Raw genomic sequence first — 21,920 nt, forward strand, 5'->3', positions numbered from 1 at the left:
TTTTTACTTGAGGTAACTATTCATAAAGCATCACTTTTCTGAAGCTAATTCTGTTCCTGAGGAGATCACTATTATGAAGCACGTGAGGAAGACAGGCAGCTGGGGCATTAAATGCTGGAGGAAATCAGTTTTGATTAGATTGGTGAGACACGGTAAAAAAAAATTCTGATGCAAAAACGGACAGGTAAAAGGACAAAAACAATCATGTTTTTAAAACAGCCAAAATGCTGCTTCAGCAAAAAAACAAAACAAAAAACAAAAACCAGATCTGAACTATGTTATGGGGCTGCTTAGTTAGTTTTTCCTGCTGAGGAAACTCTGTAAAGCAAGTGACGAATGTCATATTTCCCCATTGCAAATTTGAGCTCTATAAATATAAAAATGATACGTTATGTAAAAATAAGCTTGACTCTATATGAAGCTTGATAGATGAAAAACAAAACTGAAACTAATAGAAAGGTAAGATATGTTACGTGGCTTGTTGCTTAGACAGCTTAAGCTGTAAATGAAGAGACATTATTGGGGGGTTTTTCCTACAAAGTTTGGGCTTTCAAAATAATCACTTCTGTCCTGGAATGTAGTCACACTGAAACTTCAATGCAAAAAAAATGTGAAATTAGCTCTGGACTCCTTGTTAGGTGGAATGCTTAGCCAGTGTTGTAGGAGGGCCATTATAGCACTGATCATTCTTGACTGGTTGATGTTTAGAGTTTTAAGGATTTAGCACTGGCAGTGTGGACGTGTGTGTACATGTATATGCCAGGTAGGTTTCAATATACTGCATTAGCCATAAAAAAACTTGGAAAAAAATTCTTTCAGAAGCACAGTTTTGACATATTATGAATTAAAATTTAAATAGTTAGGGTGAAGGTTAATAGTATTGAGGACAGGTGTAAGACCATTGTGATATTACTTGAATAGACAGAAAAACTCTGCACTTTTTTTTTCCTTTTCAGACTGCCAGTATCCTGTAGTTATATTTATCTATCAATAAGAGACAGTGTTATCTTATGTGAAGTGCTCTCTTTTGGAAAAGTGTGTAGTGCATAGCTGCAGCTGTGATAATTTTTTAAAAAATCAGCACCTTTCCTATTAATTATAAATGTACAATTCTTGATTATCAACAGCATTGGCATACCTTATGTTTTAAATATAATTTAGCTAAACTTATTTTTAACCCAATGTTGACCATGTGGAGACCTGACCTGAGTTATTATGATAATCAGAACATTAAAATCTTAATAGTCATTGAGACTTTAATAAGCTTGGTGGGATAATTGAAATGTCTCTTATCTGAATAGCTCCACACAGTTGACTCAGCCCTTAAAATAAATATATATCTTTGGAAACAAACACGGACTTTAAGAAAAGAGGAATCCATAATTTTTCCCATGTCAATTCCATTAAACTCAACCATTGAAGAGATTTAGGTATAACTAATATATTTTTGATTGGGACAAGGCAGCATTTTTTAAACACAGGGAGATCATTTCACAGTATGAATTGTAAATTCAAAAAATGTGTTTTTAACAGATATGGAAATTTTCTCTATCCCATATAGAATATAGGATTTAACTTTTATGCTAGAATCATTATATATGGATAATTTAGGGAAATTATGGTTTGGGTTATTGTCTAATCTCATGATCCCCAATTGTGTATGTGTGCAATTTACTCCATAAACTGAACTTTTACCTGACGTATACCGGATAATATCAAAACACAATCTCATCTCTATTTTCATTAGCAATGGCATGCTGGAATCTTGGAGCATTCCCAGGCTTAGATCTCCTGAAACTGGAAATACTAGGGACAGAGTTTGCATGCAAATACCTTTGGTTTACCACTAAACTCCAATTCTGCCTGGTTTCTGTTGCAGATAGGTAGGATATAGAGATCACTACAAGTTGTAGCTAGTTTTCCAATCACTTATACTTTGATTGTTGCCCAAATCATTAAAAGCAGGATTATCTGGAACTGAAGGTTCCAAAATTAAGATATGAAATCTTTAATACTAGTTGCCTGTCAACTCATACAAATGTTTTCATATCCTGAGATTTGATATATTTATTTATGTATTAAATTTATTGGCCATCTTATCACAGGGTAACTTTGGTTGGCTTACAATACTAAATTGATGAAACTATATAAATAAAATGCTACAATAACACAGAAATACAATACATAACGCTAGCTAAAAGATGGTGTGGGAGGGAGTAGGATGCGGGGGGGAGGGGGCATCTATTACCGTATATGCCGGCGTATAAGACGACCCGGCGGATAAGACGACCCCCCAACATTTCCACTCAAAATATAGTTTGTTATATACTCGCCCCTCTTCCGCACGCCTTCCACTTTTGCACTTTTTTTTTTGAGGCACTTTTGCACCGTGGAAGCGAATCCCGTGAAGCTGAAAGGAGCAGCCAGCCTTCTCCCAGCTCCCAAGGAAGCGAGGCTCGCACCGCCCGGGCTCCGCTGAGGTATCCGGCTGGGGCTGTCAGGAGTTGTTACGCTGGCGCGGCTCCGCGTGGCTCCAGTCCGCGTTGCCTCGGGAAGGAAAGGCAAAAGGAAGAGCCGCAGCGGCACTTTGCAATGGCAGCAGCGGCTCCTGGTTTTGCCTTTCCCTTCCCGAGGCAACGCAGGACTGGAGCTGGCGCGGAGCCGCGCCAGCGGTAACAACTCCTGACAGCCCCAGCTGGATACCTCAGCGGAGCTCGGGCGATGCGAGCCTCGCTTCCTTGGGAGCTGGGAGAAGGCTGGCTGCTCCTTTCGGCTTCACGGGATTCGCTTCCACGGTGCGCAAAGTGCCTCAGCCGCGGCAGCCACAGTGCTTCCCAATTACTATTTGCCGGCGTATAAGACGCACCCGGCATATAAGACGACCCCCCCAATTGGAGGCATGTTTTTCAGGGCAAAAAAGTCGTCTTATACGCCAGCAAATACGGTATATGTGACACATGAAGTGTTTCCTCAAGGAGTTTTATCACTGTAACAAAATAGCTGTCTTATGTGCAATACACTTGTCTAATCAAGTGATCAAGAGTCCTTAGCCCAGCTTCTAAGTTTGGGAAAGAATTTTATGGATATTTAGGCATAACTACTTTTTACCCCTAGGGTATGATATTAGAAATTGAAGAAAGGGATTTTAAAAGATTGGTTTACTGTTAGACATTATGGTGCTGTGATAACTACACAGACTCTTTCAGAAAACATTGCAGTAAATGTAGCACTTCGTTATACTACTGTAATATAATAGTTTGGATTTCACCATGTTCCCAAACTGCACAGTTGTCAAGAGCAGCCCCAAGAAGACCCATTGCTTGAGGCCTATTCCTATGCTCTCCACCATCCATGTGCTTTCCCTGGCAGTGTTAACACCACCCTTCACCCTCCAGCTGGCCACTCAATAGATGTTGCTCAGAGGGCATTCCCAAAGTGGAATGCTTATTCCGAAGGACCATTACCCTTAGGCCCAATGCTGCTTTGAGGACAGGTAAGTGGCAGCAGATGGAAACCTGAATGACCTCTTCTCCCAGTCTGCTGCTTTCTTAACTGGAGTGCAGGGGTGGGGGGAAGAGAGAGGCCTAGAAATGCTGGTGCACAGGAGAAGCATGTAACCTTTTTCCGGCCAAGGATTGAACCTGACTTTTGAATGGCAAGCTGGAACCTACCCTGCAGGAACTAGATGGCAACTGGATAATGTAAATTTGAATTAATATAATTTAAAATAAATTAATTGCAGGTATGTCCTCTCTCATGCAGTTCATGTGTTTCCCCTTCTGACATATTAAGCACACAGTTTGGCATAAACTTCACAAGGTTTTGCTACAGCAAATTGTGGGTGGGATCAATCGCTTGTTGACCAAGGTGCAAGATTTCCCACTTACTCAACATATGCAAGAACTATTTTGTGCACAGATAAGTTCACTCATCCTGCATCTCGTGGTTTTCCTGGAGTGTCTCTCTGCAGCTCCTTTTCCATTTTATATGGATGGCCAAGAGGAAGGGTATATGCCTTTCCTCATGGGTATTTTTAGCCTTCCACATAGCTTTTTTACAGTATCAAAAAGGGACTTTTATTAAGAAAGCTCATTTCATATGTTAATGTCCAGAAGGGTGATTCAAATCATTGTAATTTAATAACCTGAAGAGAATATAATCAATATAAAATGATGGCAACTTCTGAGGAATGTAAAAAAGAATAGTAGTTGCACTACTAATTGAATAGTAATTTATTATAGAATAAAAATACATTCAGTGTGCTAAATATTTGAAACTGCAGTTCCCATGAGATCATCTTATTTGCCCTGTTGGCTGGTGCTGATGGACGTTGAAGCTGAACCATCTGAGGGGCATCAGGTTGTCTAGCTTACTTTGCTGGAATTCTCCATGTGTCCCTCCTAAGTATATGGCAGAAAATTGAAATAAAGTAAGATTACTACCGTACATGATTAATTCATATTAAATGCAATTATAGCATATCCTCCATGAATTGCTCTTAATTACAATTTTCAAAACATAGAGGAATCAATTTTTCTGTATTCAGAAATAGGTTGATGCCCCTCAAAGCAAAGGAAAATGTTGAGATATAACAAGTAAGTCAGTTGTTCCTGCCACTTGTTTTTATATAGTAAAAATGGAAGCTTAAAAGTTTCAAGCCAAGTGGCACAGGAAACCATGGCTATATCCACACTACAGAATATCTGCTTATGTTATTTTTATTGTCATGCTTTTCCCAAAAGTATTCTGACAAATATTGTGCAGCAAATGGTAAGAATTTAATTAGCAATCTCTATTGCTTTCCTAATCATCAAAACTCAGCTCTGTATCAAAAAGAGAATGGTGGTACAGTCTAACTTTAACATAGATGAATCATTATATAATTCACCAATGTCAAAAATGTACAGTCTTAAGGCATATAATCTAGCCACCTGAACTGTTTTATTTTTAATTGAACCCTCTACTAAATTTCCATGAGCTCATTTTCGATTGGTCACTTTACAGTGTGTGCTGTTTATCGACTTTTCTAATTAATCCTGTTGCTTAATTTTTCCCTGTCCCTCGAAACATGTTCCAATTTATTCTATTCTCCCTTATCTTGCTTACACCTGTATTAATACTGTTCCTCACAGCTGTTATTTATCATTCAGTTGCTATCCAAAGGATATAAAATTTGTCAGAATGGGAGAAAGTGTAGGAACTAAGTTTCCCAGGGCTGGCATGTTGAAAGGGTCAATACAACTTCCATCCTATTGTAAGCACAAGAAGCATAAAGCAGGATTTCCCTTAAGTTATAGGAAGGATGACAGAAAATGTGCTGGAAGGAAGCTTAAGAGGGCAAAAAGGGCTGCAACTGCACTTGTCAGAGAGCAATAAATTAGAGTAGTTACAGACTATGCCGTGATCAAGCTTCCATATTAACTGTTGTAATGAGCATCTGGGAAAGCAGTCAAGACTGCATTCATTTGAATTTCTGGAACTAGACGAAGGCCTGAAAAAGCATCATGATATTCCATTATTGTCAGTTGTTTACAGTGTCCTCTAGCAGGGAAGATAAGGTCAAATATGCTGTGTCCCATTTATTTCCCAGTGGTTTAACACAGCTTTCCCCAACCAGACAATGTACAGAGAGTTGCAATAGAATCTCCAGCATCTCAAGCTAATCCAACTGGAAGTAGGGGGAGGGAAGGGAGAGTGATACTTTTAACAGCTGCTCATTTATTCTTATGTATGGTTTATTTAAAAAGCAAATCAGGTTTATAGCATCTCAATAGAAAGAGTGTAGCTTGACAGTGCAATGCTACTCTTTGTCAATTAAACTATAGCTTTGTCTTTGTTTTGCCTTATTGCTTATTAACTTTTCTCCTTGTTATTTTACTACATCAATCTATATTATCCATGGCCTTGAAGATATTTTATTAGGGACTATTATGCTAAATGAAGTTGCTATAAATATTGGTAGAAAACCTGATGTTGACAAGGAAACGATGTGGTTTTGGTGTCCATTCAGAAGCTGAAGAGTTGCAATGAAACATTAGCAATGTATGTCTACCGTCTTGCTATTTCCAGGGATGAGTGGAAAGGATTGTGTGCATTCTTTCGATTCTTTTTGTACTTGATACATGTAGTCTTAGGTGTGCATTCTAGTTGTACTGAAGCAACCTAGCTGCAGAAATTACTGCTGCAGACTTGCACATGAAGTTAAAAGCGAGCAAAAAGTGTCTCAGAGAGAACTATATTCACTTATGAGGGCTATTATATCAGGGGCTAGGCAGGAAATCAAGATAACAGTGGGAAAGACAAGGGAGCAAATATGCATTGATCCGTAAGTTTACATATCCACATAGTTCAGGAGGACTTGCTGCTCTGAAGTCTATCCCCACGTATGTTTGCATTATCCTCAATTTTAGAAGACTACATGCCCCCTTAATCGTGCAACCTTAATCATGCTGTTTGGCTCTTTTAGTTCATTGTATTAATAAGTTCAATGTAATAAGTTTATCCAAATGCAATTATTGGAGAAAACTGTCTTCTCTTTAAAAGATATTACTAGATATGTTTGTTTATATTTCATCTTCAATTGCAGAGAAACTCAAAGCTTATCAGCAATAAGCCAGCAGTGTGTGAGCCCAGTTATGGGCTGAAAATTAGCAAAATCCTCTCATGAGCTGTTCTAGGTATATTAATTGTTAAGGGACTTGCTGGAAGAGGAGTTCTGGTTCACTTTTCCCACTTTGCCCAGCAAATTAAGGAAATAAACCATAAGGTGTGACTTACACACCCTAGGTGGGATCTAAACAGAAAATATTATTCCATCAGTTGTTCTAAATTTATATTCAGCGCTTTGATTTACTTATATGTAATATAGTTATAATACCTACCTCACAAGAATTGTGTGAGACTTCATTCATATTTATGAAGACTGGAAAGCTTTTTGCATGGATAGTGTTATGTAAACGCTTGTATGTGTGACCGTTTTGAAGATGTTGGCTTGTTCGCTCATGCTCCGATTGCCTCCTTTTTTCCCTTATAGATGTCAGGCATTCTGAGGTGCTGAATCATATTAATGAAAGCTTTGTGAAAATATCTTTCTGTCGATCTTGAATTGTCTTCCTTTCTCTCGATTCTTTCTGTGTTTGTTCACTTATGCTTGATTAGTCTGCTTGTAGCTCTCGACTTTTGTGCATATAAGTGACAGAATTGAAGGGAATATAATTTCAAGAGGATGTTCTTAATGCACTTAATTAATGTAGTCCTAATGTTTCCTGGATGCCTACATTAGTGTTAAGAGTTGAATGATTTATCCCCTTGGAATTGCTGGTGTTATCCATAATTGAATTTTAGCAATGGCTAACTAATAAATATGTGATCTTTCAAATAAATAGATTTCTAAAACTGCATGTTCTAATTGCATTGAAAATCAGTGCTTAAATTATAGAGGGAGAGGTCAAGGGTCTGCATGAAATCTAAAACCCCAACTTCTGACTTCACCAATTTTTTGGAATCAGCTGTTCCCAAAACAGCAGATGAAATACAGTCTCCATTTCCCCCACTGTAATTTGAGCACTGCTGGTGGCTCCAGGGAGAGGATGAAAAAAACCTTAAAATCCCCAGCTATCACACTTGCTAACAAGTTAGCAAGGCTGATCTGCATCAACTAAAAGCACATATGCAATAGCTGTCACACAGCTCTGTAGCTTGGTGAAACGAGTGACCATTTTTCCAGCAGTGAAGCAAAATGTACTTTGAATGGCTTTGATTGTCCTATTTCCCTTTCCAAATAAACTACTTGTCTTAGTTACAGTCAAGGACTGGAAAAAAATGATTTTGCTATAGTTAAATGATGGTGGTAGTGGTGGTTAGCATAATGTTATTCGTTCCAGAAAGTATTAACCTCGATCTGGTATTACCCAGGCACTATATAAGAAGGTTTGCCAGCTTTCGTATCCATCGGCTTCTGTGCCTTTATTAGTTTCACCTAGGCCTTGTAGTTCAATTGGTACACTTTGTCCTGGTGTAAATATGTGGTGATGAAAGAGTGCTGTGAAAAATGAATTCTTCCCTGCTGTTAATAACTGAAACCACACTGAGATTTGCTGGGAAAACGTGGAGGATAAATAGGCAGTTTCTCTGTGGTTGCGGAAAAATCAGCATTTGTGGGATTTTTTTTTTTTTTATTTTTTTTTGTGATGCAGCCATCATAGCGAAGCATTTGTTTCACTGCACTCCTGTTTTCTCTACATCTGTACATTTGTCACTGAAGTGATTAAAGTTTCACACTAAGCCTTATGTCAGGGAAAAAACATCTTTCAGAAGTGCACAAAAGCTAGAAGTATCTCAGTTATTGAGCAGCGTGCAGCAAAAGAAATGGTTTATCAGGAAGATGCCCTTTCTGTGCCATTTAAGGGCTATGCATTCAAATCCTTTTAAGATTTGTGGCTTTAAATAAGAAATGGGCATTCTGTTACAAATATATAAAGGACTGGTTTAAAATGTCAGACCCATTTCAGTGATTATGCTGAATCATGATTTGAGCATATGTAACATCTTAAGTCCTAGCTCTTTTCCCAAACAAGATTCAGTAGATAGCTATGTACTTAAGAGTGTTATGTCTGCTCAGGATTTCCAAATACAGGTCAACATTAACTATGCACAAAATAAAAAATAAAATAAAAAAGAATGTTGAGAAGGATATTGGAGTGAGCGGATTTGACAAGCGAAAGTTATTATAATACCAAATGCTGAGCGTGTAAAATACAATGACAGGGCTTATGTAATTGAATAATTTATTGCCATATTGTGAGTTATACTGATGAGAACAGTGAAGAAGTTGAACGATCCAGAAAGCTACTAGAGTTTGACAAAGTGAAAAGGACTATTTGCCTTGAGTTTAATCTTGGCATGTGCAAGCAGTGTGCCACCCTCTTGACAATCGAAAATTTCAGACTTGTGTGATAAGCTGTAGCCTGGCAGCCACAAACATTCATAGTCTGCATATTTTGATGTCAGTACACTACTGTATTGTAGCTGTGTGGTATATGCTGCACCATTAATGGTGTATACCTTTATGTTAGAGTTTGCTAATGTAATACATTTCAATAAAAAGCTGTTTAAAGACACAGTGTTGTTCAATGGAAGCTGTGTTTAGGAGAACTGCATTGCTTGCTAAACCTCAATGCATAATCTGTAAGATTATCTTTGAATTCAGGGCCCAGCGTGTCTGTGAGTTGCAAGCTGGCTGGTCACATGTTTATGTCTTTTCTCTCTTTCACTTCTCCCTCATCCCACTTGGATATTCAAAATGACAGACACACTCCAGGGTTAAGACATCAAAGAAAAAAAGAGGAGACTGGTTTAGGAAATAGGGATGGTAATCTTATGTCCCCAGAGAGCTGTGCTCTAACACTGCATTCTGTTAATACTTATTTTACTTTGCATGGTACAGTATTCTGCCCCTCATTATAATAATCTTCCTGGAAAATCATATTAGATTTCTTGAGGGAAAGGAGTTAGATGGGAGGAAAAAAAAAAAAACAATGAATGTTGCTAGCACCCAAGATCAAGATGTATGGCTTCTATCTACACAGAACAGCATAAAAATGCAAAATGGATATAAATGATCTGTGGCAATTAATAAATATTAGTTCAAATCAAGAAGGCAAAATACAAAGGAAGTTGTCTTTTCCAAGATCTATGGATAGAAAATCTCCTATCCTGAGAACTGGAAGATACAAAACCCACAACTTGAACTTGCTATGGTTAAACAAACCCATCTAGATATAACCACTGTCTCTTAGGATACAATTTTGACATCATCACTTGATTGGGGACAAATATGTATACATAATTATCATCAATGGATGATTGATGCTGCGTCCTGCACCAATGGAAGGCCTCATGTAGGAGTTTACTCTCTCTCTTCCACTAACGCCTACTGGAACCAGCCCTCAAAGAAGAGAGCCACCACAGCACCATGCTTCCCCCAACATCCTAAGACAGTCCAGAAGAATGCCATCTGATTTCAGTGATACTTGTCCAACTGGACTTGGCAACTGGATTCCTGCAGCATACGTAGGGTAGCCTTTGAAGATGATTTGGAAATTGTGGCTAGTCCAGAAAGCAGTGGCTCAATGACAAGTGGCACTTCTTGAGGTGACCTATTACTCACTGTTTGATGGAATTGAAGGCTGCTGAAAGACTGAGGAAGACCAGAATGGTTGCACTTATCCTGAGCCCACCAGAGAACATCAATAAGTGCAACTAATGCTCTCACAGTACTGTGACTGAGTCTGAAACCAGGCTAAAAGAGTCCAGATTACTTTGGGAAAGGTGCAGAAATCAACTGGCAAACAGTGAGTATCACTGAAGTATAACTGAAATCAGATGGCTGCTCTCCAGGTAAGGGTGCAATCGATTAAACATTCCACCCATGGTTGGGAAGTTATCTAACATCATTGACTCCAGAGCTCAACTCTTTAAAAGCAACCTTTCCCCCCCCCACTAAGTTCATCCAGAAGCTTGAAATGGTTAGGACTGCTTTATGAAGAGCAAGGATACTCTGGGCTAAGGAAAGTCCTGAAGATTAGATTCCTGTGCAAGTCCTGAAGATTAGATTCCTGTGCAATTTGCGACCATTGCATAGCCCTAGAACCTAAACAGGTAACCATGGTTAGACAATCCACAGCTTAGAGCATTATATGATCTTATATAACTATATAATATAGTTAAGGGGGGGTAGAGTGTAATGTAAAATATTATATAAAGCGCATTATCTAACAACCTCAGATGTCATAGCCCACTTTCCCCTCAGCAAAAGCCAGCCTGATTTTCGTTTTAATTCGATTTTAGACAGTGCTAAGCAAATGCAACCATCCGAATCGCTTTCAAGAAAAATAACCGTCTTATAGATACGCCCCCAACGTTGGGATTTGTTTGGCCGCAATAGACTTACAAGCGACGAGGGGGAAAAAGAGAGAGAGAGAGAACGCCCGGCCTCCTGGGCTGCCCTGTGCCAGCCGCGACGCTAGGGGGCGCGGCCGACAGACGCCGCCGAACTTGCTCGTTCTGACGGCAGCGTAAGCGGCCCCGTGACCACCTGTGACCGCTGGCCCGAGCGCCGGTTCTGAGAGGGGAGGCAGCCTGAGCGGGGGCGGAGGGCGGAGGCGCCGGCTGGGTCAGCGCGGACGCCTCAGCAGCAGCAGCAGCAACGCCATCATCATGTGGGTGAGCCCCGAGGAGGTGCTGCTGGCGAACGCGCTCTGGATCACCGAGCGGGCCAACCCTTTCTTCCTCCTCCAGCGGCGGCGGGGCCACGGCAAGGGGGGCGGCCTGACGGGTAAGTGGTCGGCAGGGAGGGAGTGGCCGCCGCCGCCGCCGCCGCCTCCCGTATCGCCGTGGCCCCGAAAGGTCCGCCCTGAGAGAAGGAGGCGACGTGCGGATCGGCCGGGGCCTAGGTTCAGGGGGGTTCGGCATCTTCTTGAGTAGGTCTGCCCCCCGATCTGCACGGAAGCCAGCAGAGGGTTTAAAAGCCTGTCACGGAGCAGCCTTGAGCGGTTCCAGAGAGGCCTTTTTATCTGAGGCTTTGATGGGCAAGATCTCTCCCCACCCTTCCAGTCGGTTTTCTTGGAGATGCTTCTGGATGGAGAAAGTGTTAACCCGCAAGCATTTCGGTTTGACAGGCTTGAAAGATTAAACTGTGGTCTTTATAGTTAATTGGCATCCTCATCTTTTTCTGAAAAGCTGATATGGTATTCTATTGGGGAGTGCGTTAGGTTACCTTGTACCAGGCATCTACCCAAAGGTGCATTTTCAGGAGGCAGCTGGATTTAACATAGAATAATAGAGTTGGAAGGGACCTTGGAGGTCATCTAGTCCAACCCCCTGCTCGAGCAGGAGAGTCTATTCCAAATATTAGCCTCTACCTAAGATCGAACTTACAGCCTCATAATTGTGAGGTGAGAGCTCCACCTCTAGGCCACCACCCTGGTATTTCCTTGCTTTTTTTTTTTTCTTTGAAGATGTTTGTTTCTCATCCAAGAAGCTTCTTCAGTTCTGACATGACCCATTCCCCACTATCCTGTCAGAGCTGAAGAAGCTTCTTGGATGAGAAGCGAAACGTCTCCCAAGAAAAAAAACAAGGAAGTCCTGTGGCCTCTTGAAAAAAGCACCTTTGGGACAACTATGACCCAGATGGCTGAGAATCTCTACGGATTTGTACCAGGCATCTACCTAGAAATATAGAGGAGATGTTTTGTGGGTTTATCTTTCAGACTCCAGCAGTTCGTGGAAAAGGATGGTATATGTCACTTAGAAATTGGAATATCTGGGGTTGCTGAAGATTTTATTTTAAGAGATACTAAGATTATGTTCAACTTAAAGTTATGGTTTTCTTTTTCAAAATGGAAGCTCTGAATTGCAGAAGTATTATTTAAATTTGTTATAGCCACCCGTTTCAAAAGATTCTATTTTCATTAGCTTAAGGTCTTCAATATTGATGATTCCTACCACCGCCAATCACCAATATTTATGCTGTAATTTATTTATTTTACTTAAGTCTCTAGTTTTTCAAATGCATTTCATTTGAGAGAGTGTGTGGTTGTGGGCGAAAAAGAAGAAGCAGTAAAAAAAAAACAGGAAATTTCGGAATAGTACACAATGTCTATAGCTAACATGAATTTCTTGGCACTAGAAATTCACAAATATGATATAGATTACCAGGGATGGATGGATGGATGGATGGATGGACAGACAGACAAACTATATAACAAACATATAAACAAAAAAATCAAAGAGCCAACTTGGACCACTAGGTCTTTTCCTGCTATCAGTTTTCTATGTTTCTGTAACAATATATAAAACTAGAAAGACAGATACAATGTAGATAACTTTAAACAAGATAGATTTTTTTTTCTTCAGAAATCTAGTCCACCCTCAACATGGGAACTCTGTAGGAGACTGCTGATCACTCTTTCTCAACTCAACCTAACTCACAGGGTTGTTGTAGAGAGAAATAGGATGAGGAAAACTACACACACCAGTTTCAGCTTGTGTAGAAGAAGTAGGATGTTAATAAAAGAAATATCGCTACATTTTAAGTTCAGATTCCATATTTTGTAAATATGTTCCTTATAGGCAACAATGAACTAATAAGTCTGATAGAGAATTTTGTAATTTTAATTTTGATTTTTATAATGTCAGCCATTACAGCCATGTTTGTTTATTTATTTATTGAATTTATATTGCTGCTTATTCACCCATGGTGACTCAAGGCGGCTTACACAATGTAAAACCATATTTAAAAATTTTTTAAAAGTATATTTTTCATATACTTGACTCATGTACAGTTCTTAAGTGCTAATAAGGGTTAAAACTATGTAAGAATTACAACCAAATTCCAGTAGCCTATGGATCAGGTTGGGGCAAACAATCCTTTGAAGGCAGACAAGGTCAGGACGCTATACCCCTGGGGAGTGGGGGAATGTTTCTCAGAGGCCAGAAACAGTCTTGCAAGTTTTATTGTCTTGAATAAATTTCCAAGGTAGTTCTAAAAAATAACAAACAAATAAAAGGAGAATTGGTAGGTCACTTATCTAGTACTAAAATATCAGCCACTTTGATACAGTGGTTAAAAAGCCAGTGGATACAGTGGTTAGAAACTCAGCAGTTCTAGTCCTGGCTTTGGCACAAAGCCAATTGGATGATCTTGGGTGACTCTCTCAGCCCTAGGATGGAGGCAGTGGCAAACCACTTCTGGGAAATTTTGCCAAGAAAACTGCAGTGACTTGACCAGGCAGTCGCCAGGAGCCCACACAGTCTCAAAGGCACACACACAAACACAAACGCCATGCAATTAAATTGCTTTCAAAATGGCTAATATGCTACTATGATTGGTATATTGCCATTTGCTAAATTATCCTGGGGTGACTAAAATTTAGACAGATCTTTGACTAATTTGGTTTACTATACCATTGGAAAATGTTATGGAAACATTGTCCCTAGGATGTACTGTTATGCTGTATAGAATAGAATAGAATAGAATAGAATAGAATAGAATAATAGAATAGAATAGAATACTTTATTGGCCAAGTGTGATTGGACACACAAGGAATTTGTCTTGGTGTAAATACTCTCAGTATGCATAAAGAAAAGGTACATTCATTAAGAATCAAGAATCATGAGACTTCCGGTTGCAAGGCTTCGGCGGCGGTAGGAATCCGCAACTCTGCGGGTCCCTGCTGCGCTCGCCGCTGGAGTACCCCCGATCCAATTGGATTTGGGGGTTGTCGTTACCCCGCAGGGGTAACGGAAGATAGAGGAGATCTGGGCAGGGGTCTGGGGACATTGCAACCCCTTTCCCCAGCCGGCTAGACTCCTTTTTCCGAAGGCAGTGGAGCGGCGGTCAGCAATGGCCGCCACAAAGAAATCTTCAACTGGCTAAGACTGTGCAGGAGGAAGAGTTTAAAAGAGAAAGTTTTTTGGCTGAACCGGGACACTGAGATATATTCAATCGCTCTGGAAACCTGGTTTTTTGAATGATATATTTTTCCAAAGAAGGCTGTCAAAGCAGCGAAAGTGCTGAAAGGGAAAGTTCACTCTCCTTCCTTACGGAGATAGCAAACGGACATTGAAAAACCTGCTTTTAAAAGGTAAAAATTAAAAGCTCTTTGTTATAAGTGGGAAGGGAGAGGACAAAATATATATATATATACTAAGACTTTGCTGCAGGAGACGCTTGAAGATTATAAAACCAGAAATTAATTGTAATAAGGCTTTAAAATACATTTTGGGACTTTGTAACTGATACTGCCCCAGGAGGAGAAAGTGTAAAGGGAAGAAGATGAAACATTTTGTGTCTGTTTGGATTGCTTGATGACTTTGGGACTCTACTCTAAGATTTAAAACATCTGGGTTGTTTAAAAAAAAAAGAAGAAGAAGAAGAAGAAGAAGAAGAAGAAGAAGAAGAAGAAGAAGAAGAAGAAGAAGAAGAAGAAGAAGAAGAAGAAGAAGAAGAAGAAGAAGAAGAAGAAGAAGAAGCCATCTTTAATGGATTAATTAAGAAAGAAAAGAGGAAGAGGGGAAGGAAAATGGAGAATTTAAGAGTTAAAAAAATAACCAAGAAAGAGAAAAATAAGGTGAAAAATCGATATAATGTCAGAAAGCAACAGAAAAGCAACAGAGAGGGGAAGCTAAAAAGGCGGAGGTTAGGAGATGGGGGGGCAAAAAAACTAGATTGGATAAGAAAGGAAGGGAAAAAGGGGAAAAAAGCCACAAAGGCTTGAAACAAGATGGAAAAAAGCAGATTTTTTTTTTAGAGACAAAGGGTAAAGTATAATTTTAAAAAGATTCTGCAAAAGTACATAAGATAGTATCATAGTACTTGTATTTGAAATAGAAAATTGGAATGTTATAAGATCTAATAAAATATTAAAATATTAAATGCTTAATAATGATAGATTTTAATATTTAATAAAACATTAAAGGGAATGTGTAAAATGTTTAATTATTTGCTATTGTTTTAATGTTACTATAAATTTATTGCTTTTTTTTCTTTGTTTCTTGTTGCTCTAAATAACGTATTAAGCAGAATTAGAATGGAAATTATATATTTAACTATATTATAAATTTATCATTTTCTTATTTTAAAATGTAACATGTAGAATGTACTAAGCAGAATCAGAATGGAAATTATGCATTATTTCAAGTGTTAAATTAAGGGGAAAGATAGAAAGGCGTCATACTTCAACCAGTGATTACAGGGGAAATTTTCTGTTAAAGAGAAGAGATAAATAGATAATTGGAAAATAACGGACAAAAGATACAAGTATAATGATTTAAATTAAGATGAAATAAATAAAATATAATTAAGAGAGGGAAAAGAGGAGAAGTTATATAGAAAATATAGAATGGTAAATAAGATAAGTAATGGTATATAAGGTGAGCATGAATTTGATTTTGGTCCGTAAAAAAAAGATGTAAGCCACTTTCTAAAAAGAAGTTTTATGTTTTGTATTTTGTGTGTTTATATTTGATTGAGAATTAATAAAACCTTGATAGAAAGAAATATAATTGAATAAAAGTGAAGGGAGAAATAATGAGAAATTTGGAAAAGATATATATGTGCTTAAATGGAAATGTGATAAGGTGGAACTATGCTGTATAAAATAATGTTTTATTTGCCTTGTTAAAACCTATAAGTAACTTTTAGAAAGGAGGTTTTATGCTTTTATGTCTTATGTTTTTTTGTTTTTAAAAAATTAATAAAATTTGTTTAAAAAAAAGAATCAAGAATCATAAGGTACAACACTTAATGATAGTCATAGGGTATAATCAACAATCAAATCATACTAGGAAACAGTCAATATAGATCGTAAGGATAGAAGCAACAAAGTTACAGTCCTACAATCACAAGTGGGAAGGGATGGGTGATAAGGAGTGATAAGAAGATTAACAGTAATATCTCTAAAAACATGTATCAAGATATACTGAATCATACTCATACCCATTATAGAGCTATAGTAAAACAGTTACCGTATTTGCGGCGTATAAGATGACTTTTGCCCTAAAAAACATGCCTCCAAGTGGGGGTGTCTTATACGCCGGTAAATACATTGTCACTCGGTGCAAGAGCGACGGGGCGGAGCTCCGCAACTTGCGAAGCCCCTTCAAGCCCAGCCGAAGTCTCTTTCCTCCTCCTCCCACCCACCCACCCACCCTCCGCCCGGCTCGGGCGCTTGGAGGCCAATCTGGAGGTGGGGTGGGGTGGAGCGGGAGGGTCTCTGGCGGGCCGCCGCCCAGCCAGCCCCGAGCCGCGTAATGGCCCGGGGAGTGGGGGAGAAGGTGGTGGGGGTGGACTGTGGCGCCCCTCCTTCTGGGCAGCGGGCGGGGCGGCAATTTGCTCCTCCCGCTTCTCCCTCCCTCTTTGAAAGACCGGGAGGGCTGTGCTTGGGGCGGGGGTGTCCTCAGGAAGTTCCTGATGGGACCCCGCTGGGCAGGGCCACCCGGCTCCCGAGCTGCTTTCCAGGGTCCCCTTGGGAAGAAAAGGGTCCGGTGGGCGGTGGAAGAAGGCGAGCGCCTCCTCCCGCCCCCTGTCCCGTCCCGTCCCTCCTCTTGTCCCCTCCTCCCCTCCGCTTAAGAGAGAAAGATCTGCCTCCCCTGCACCGAGCTTCCACCCGGCGCCGCGTCTCCCGGCCAGCGCGCGCTGCGACTGGGAACCGGCCAGCGACTTTAAAACCGAGCGGAGGCCAGAGATAGCCGGAATTACCCTCCACACCACACACACACACACACAGAGAGAGAGAGAGAGGCAGCTGTCCATCCCCACCCTTGGAGTCCCGATGGCACGCACGTGGGGGCTGTCACAAAGAAAGGGAGAGGAATTGAGTGCCAGCCTGAGAAAGGCGAAGCTGCCTCTCTAAAACATTTTGGTGGCTTTGTAAGTTTGGGGGAAAGGGGTTGGGGTGTCAATCAAGAATTATATCCAGAATACCCCAAGTGTTACAACTTACCGTATTTGCCGGCGTATGAGACGACTTTTTGCCTTGAAAAGCATGCCTCCAAGTGGGGGTCGTCTTATACTGCGAGTATATAACAAAAACTATATTTTGAGTGGAAATGTTGGGGGCTCGTCTTATACGCCCAGTCGTCTTATACGCCGGCAAATACGGTATTTCTTTGTGTACTTAATTGAATTCATTTGGGTGGAGATAACAATCCACTGAATATTTAAGTTTTCTATTATCAACCAATAAGTATTGTAGTTACAAGTCTCGTCATATAAACTCTTCTTTCAAAAAATAATTGTGGAAATAGAAGCCAAGGCAGCAAATACTAGTTTTGTAATGTAATCATGTTGATGCCATTAGTTATCCAGAGAAACTCTTGATGTATGCAGTACAGTAATTGGATAGATTACATGTATGGCTTGTTTACAGATGCTTTATTTGTTTCAAAACTGCTTTGTTTGACCATTTTGTAAACTAGTAAACCAGTTCACTAGTTTATTTGCTTCATCAGTAAATGAGCCTACCATTGTATAAATGTTTTCAGCAGTTACTGGAAATTCTCTTATCTAATCTCAGAGACATGAAATGCCCTTCCCTGATGCAGGTGGGGAGTTTGGAATTTGCAGCAGATATTTTTTCTTTGCACCCTAGGAAAGAAGCATGTGCTGCTACCTAGGATTGAACTCTAAACCTTTTGAGTGGGAGGCAAACATCTTCACCACTAGGCCACCTAAATAGGGACCTTCTGGAAGATGCTCAGCTGTGGATTTAATGTATTTGAAAATGAAAAAGACATCCATTTTGTCTTGGGAGATTGATCACTGAGAATCCTCTCTGAATGAGTCATACATTATACTAAGCTTTGGTTTAGTGTGATGAGTAAATCCATCTTTTTTGGATTAAGCATACATTTAATTCAGGCTTGTCCAACCCGTGGCCCGCGGGCCGCATGCAGCCCAGGTCGCCTCGTAATGTGACCCAACGCCCACCCCAACCTTCATGAAAGATCCAGTGAGGAGGAGGAGGAGAGGCAGGCGCGAGGCGGGCGAGGCGAGCAACAGAAAAGGCGGGCAACTGCAGCCCAAAAGTCCCGCCCGCCACCTACTGCTGTTGCTGTTGCCGCCACCGCTGCTGCTTCTGCCCCGCCGCCGCTGCCGCCGCTGCTGCTTCTGCCCCCCTGCTGCCGCTGCTTCTGCCCTCGCCGCCGCTGCTGCTTCTGCCCCGCCACCGCCGCCGCCGCTGCTGCATTTGCAGGAGGAGAGGTAGGCGCGAGGCCGGGCGAGGCGAGCAACAGAAAAGGCGGGCAGCCGCAGCCCAAAAGTCCCACCCCGCCACCTCCTGCTGTTGCCGCCACCGCCGCTGCATCGCTGCTGCTTCTGCCCCCGTCGCCGCTGCCGCCGCTGCTGCTTCTGCCCCGCTGCCGCCACCGCCGCTGCTGCTTCTGCCCCGCCACCGCTGCCGCCACTGCTGCATTTGCAGGAGGAGAAGTAGGCGTGAGGCGGGCGAGCTTTCTTCCCCCTCCCCCCACCTGGCAAAATTTGGCCAGAAAATTATAAAATAAAAAATAAATAATTTTTAATAAATAATTTTTAATAAATAATAAATAATAATTTTATTTTATTTTTAATTTAATTTAATTTAATTTAATTTAATTATTTAATTTAATTTAATTTAATTTAATTTAATTTAATTTAATTTTTAATTTAATTTAATTTATTATTTAATTTAATTATGTGCGGCCCAAACCAAATTTTCATCTTCTAATGTGGCCCAGGGAAGGTGAAAGGTTGGACACCCCTGATTTAATTGGTCATTTAGAAATTGCAGGTGGGCAAATACAAAAAGGAGTTGTTTGAATTCAAATTGGAGATGGAGCTTTATTAACATACATTTAACATATCATTAGTTATTATCTATGTAATAATTGTCTCCCAATCTCCTTTATTATTATTCTTTACTATCTCTTGTCGCTGTAGATTAGTGGAAGTCATTGTCTATAGCAGGGGTCCCCAACCACCGGTCCGTGGAACAAGTCCTACCGGGTCGCTGGTTTGCTGGGCGCCGCCATCTTTTTGATGAAAAAGTGCTTCCGGTGAGCTTTTCCGGGTAGAAAGCTCACCGGAAGCACTTTTCATCAAAAAGATGGCGGCGCCAGCTGATGCCGGTACCGGGCAGCGGCGCCCAGCTGATGCCGGTACCGGGCCGCGGCATAAAAAAGGTTGGGGATCACTGGTCTATAGTAGTATGTGAGAAAGACCTTGGGAGAGGGGTGAAGAGTTCCTGATTAAAAAAAGGTCAGATAAGAGACAGCATAGCCCATAATGGATGGAGCAAGAAGCTCAGAAGGAGCCCTCCCTAAGTTGTCAAGTTGTAAAGATGATGGCAGAAGAATTTTACTTTCAGACATACAAGATTCTGTTAAAGTAGTTTTACAATTAGTTTATCTTGTGTTTCCTATTTGGTAAGGCTGACATTTTATGGCAATCATTGAGCTGAATTATTAACCATAACAGCAGTCAACATGTCATATGGTATAGCGAGGAAGTTGTACTGCTACATTTGAAACTTGTTCCCCATTTGGTTTATAAGCTTTAGAAAGGTTCTGGTTGAATATTTTCTAAAAATCGAATTGCCGTAGTAAATAGAGTTCAGTTACAGAGGAGTTCTTACAAGCTATGTTTGGCCCATAATCCAGAGGCTCCCCATTCCTGCTTTGGGCAGTTTCTACCATCAGGTTTTAGCAACATGCACAAATGTTACTTGCTAGAAAATTGTCTTCATAACAGTACAAAATTTATTGTTAGCTATTTTCTCAGAATTTTGAATAATTATTCTTTAAAACTTAGTGTACCCTCATTTTTTTTCCTAACAGCATAAAATCAAAATATTGGAAAGGCCATTTAAGCTATTGAGCCCAATGTCTAGCTCAATGCAGGACTGCAAAGTTAAAAAAACCTTGGCAGATGATTGTCTAGATCAGTGTTTTTCAAGCTTTAAAATGGCAGCCTTCAATTCCCAGAATTCCCCATCCTGCATTCCCAATTCTGAAAGTTTAAGTCCATGCATCTTAAAGTTGCCAAGTTTGAAAAACACTCATCTAGTTTCAATTTGAACATATCAAAGAAAGTGGATTCTACCATCTCTCTTGGTCATGTCAGACAAAAGCAAATCATTTCCTTTATTTATTTAGCATATGATGGGAACATGACAGAAAAGAAGTAAACATGTACACACAACCCACATAATTTTATACAAAACTTCTAGTGGGTACAGCAGTGGCCTCATTCAGCTATCCAGGCATCTTGCTTTGCTTTATGCAGACCTTCTAGGGAACCAAAGAATGCATGTTATGGGCAATCTTGCGCAATATATTTAATAGGTTGCATATCAGAACCACAATCGCAACAAGGGGAAAACTTTCCATCCCTATTGATATTATTTCCTTTAAAAATGAAACATGTAAATTGCCAACAGTAACTATTTCAAACTGGGTTTTTTCCTCATCATTGGAACATCCAATTAGAGTTTGGTACACATATTTTCACATTTTTAATTTACCGTCTTTTAAAATGTTATGTTCAATATAAATTATTACATTGATTTTTTTTTTAATTAGTGTCCCTAACATTCTTTTCTGCATTTTCATTGGCTTAGGACTGCTCGTGGGAACTTTGGATGTGGTTTTGGACTCCAGTGCTAGAGTTGCTCCTTATAGGATCTTGCATCAAACACAAGATTCTCAGATATATTGGGCAGTGGCTTGTGGTAAGTTCTGATACATAACCAGGTAAGCAAAGAGTTTTTAAACACAAACTGGTGAACATTTCCTCTTTTGCCCAGTTTCAGCCACTCATATATTAGGGGTGTGTGACATGGATACTCAGACCTTTAATTTAGGACTCTTTAATTAAACGAGGGACAAAAACTCCTGATCCAAATAGAAATTTAAAAGAAAATGACTTGACAAATGACTGTCTAATATAAACATTTTCATCCTTTTATATAGGCGTCACTTTTATTATAGGAAAGCTTTGCTTATATCTTCTCTCTGGTTGTTCTTAATCTCTGTCTAGGCTCAAACCGTCAGGAAATTACAAGCCACTGGGAATGGCTAGAGAATAATTTGCTCCAGACTCTTGCAATCTTTGACAGTGAAGAAGATATTACTACCTTTGTCAAGGGTAAAATACATGTAAGAGGTGTTCTTCTTGCCACATTCCTTAATAAATGAAAGACAAACTGTTGAGAGCTATAGATTTTAAACATCTATGTAAAATTCAGTGGGACAGATACTCATAGTATAGTACACATTAAGTAGGGATTTTTCAAGGACAACCCATAGAGATTGCTTACTACTGGATCATTTTTGCCTGAAGCTTCTAGTTAGCTGCTTTAATATTTCACTGTGTAATTGAAGTG

The 21,920-nt window shown here is 40.1% G+C and overlaps 1 protein-coding gene across 4 annotated transcripts in view; it reads left to right on the forward strand.

Moving 5' to 3' along the window:
- The first annotated feature begins 11,032 nt into the window (after positions 1-11,032).
- Positions 11,033-21,920, forward strand: part of TBC1D9B (TBC1 domain family member 9B) — a 42,604-nt gene continuing 31,716 nt past the window's right edge. For 2 of the 4 annotated variants that reach the window (XM_087955189.1, XM_026686365.2), the window contains exons 1-3: positions 11,033-11,335; positions 21,156-21,266; positions 21,575-21,693. In XM_087955189.1, coding sequence (XP_087811315.1) covers positions 11,218-11,335; positions 21,156-21,266; positions 21,575-21,693 — 348 coding nt within the window. In that variant the 5' untranslated portion in view covers positions 11,033-11,217. Of the gene's footprint in view, positions 11,336-21,155; positions 21,289-21,574; positions 21,694-21,920 lie in introns of all 4 variants that reach the window. The other 2 variants (XM_087955191.1, XM_087955190.1) reach the window with 2 other exon arrangements.

This window comes from Notechis scutatus, chromosome 2 (assembly GCF_049901735.1).
Source record: "Notechis scutatus isolate UNSWTSFEM ecotype Mainland chromosome 2, rNotScu1.2, whole genome shotgun sequence".
NCBI classification, from domain to species: Eukaryota; Metazoa; Chordata; class Lepidosauria; order Squamata; family Elapidae; genus Notechis; species Notechis scutatus.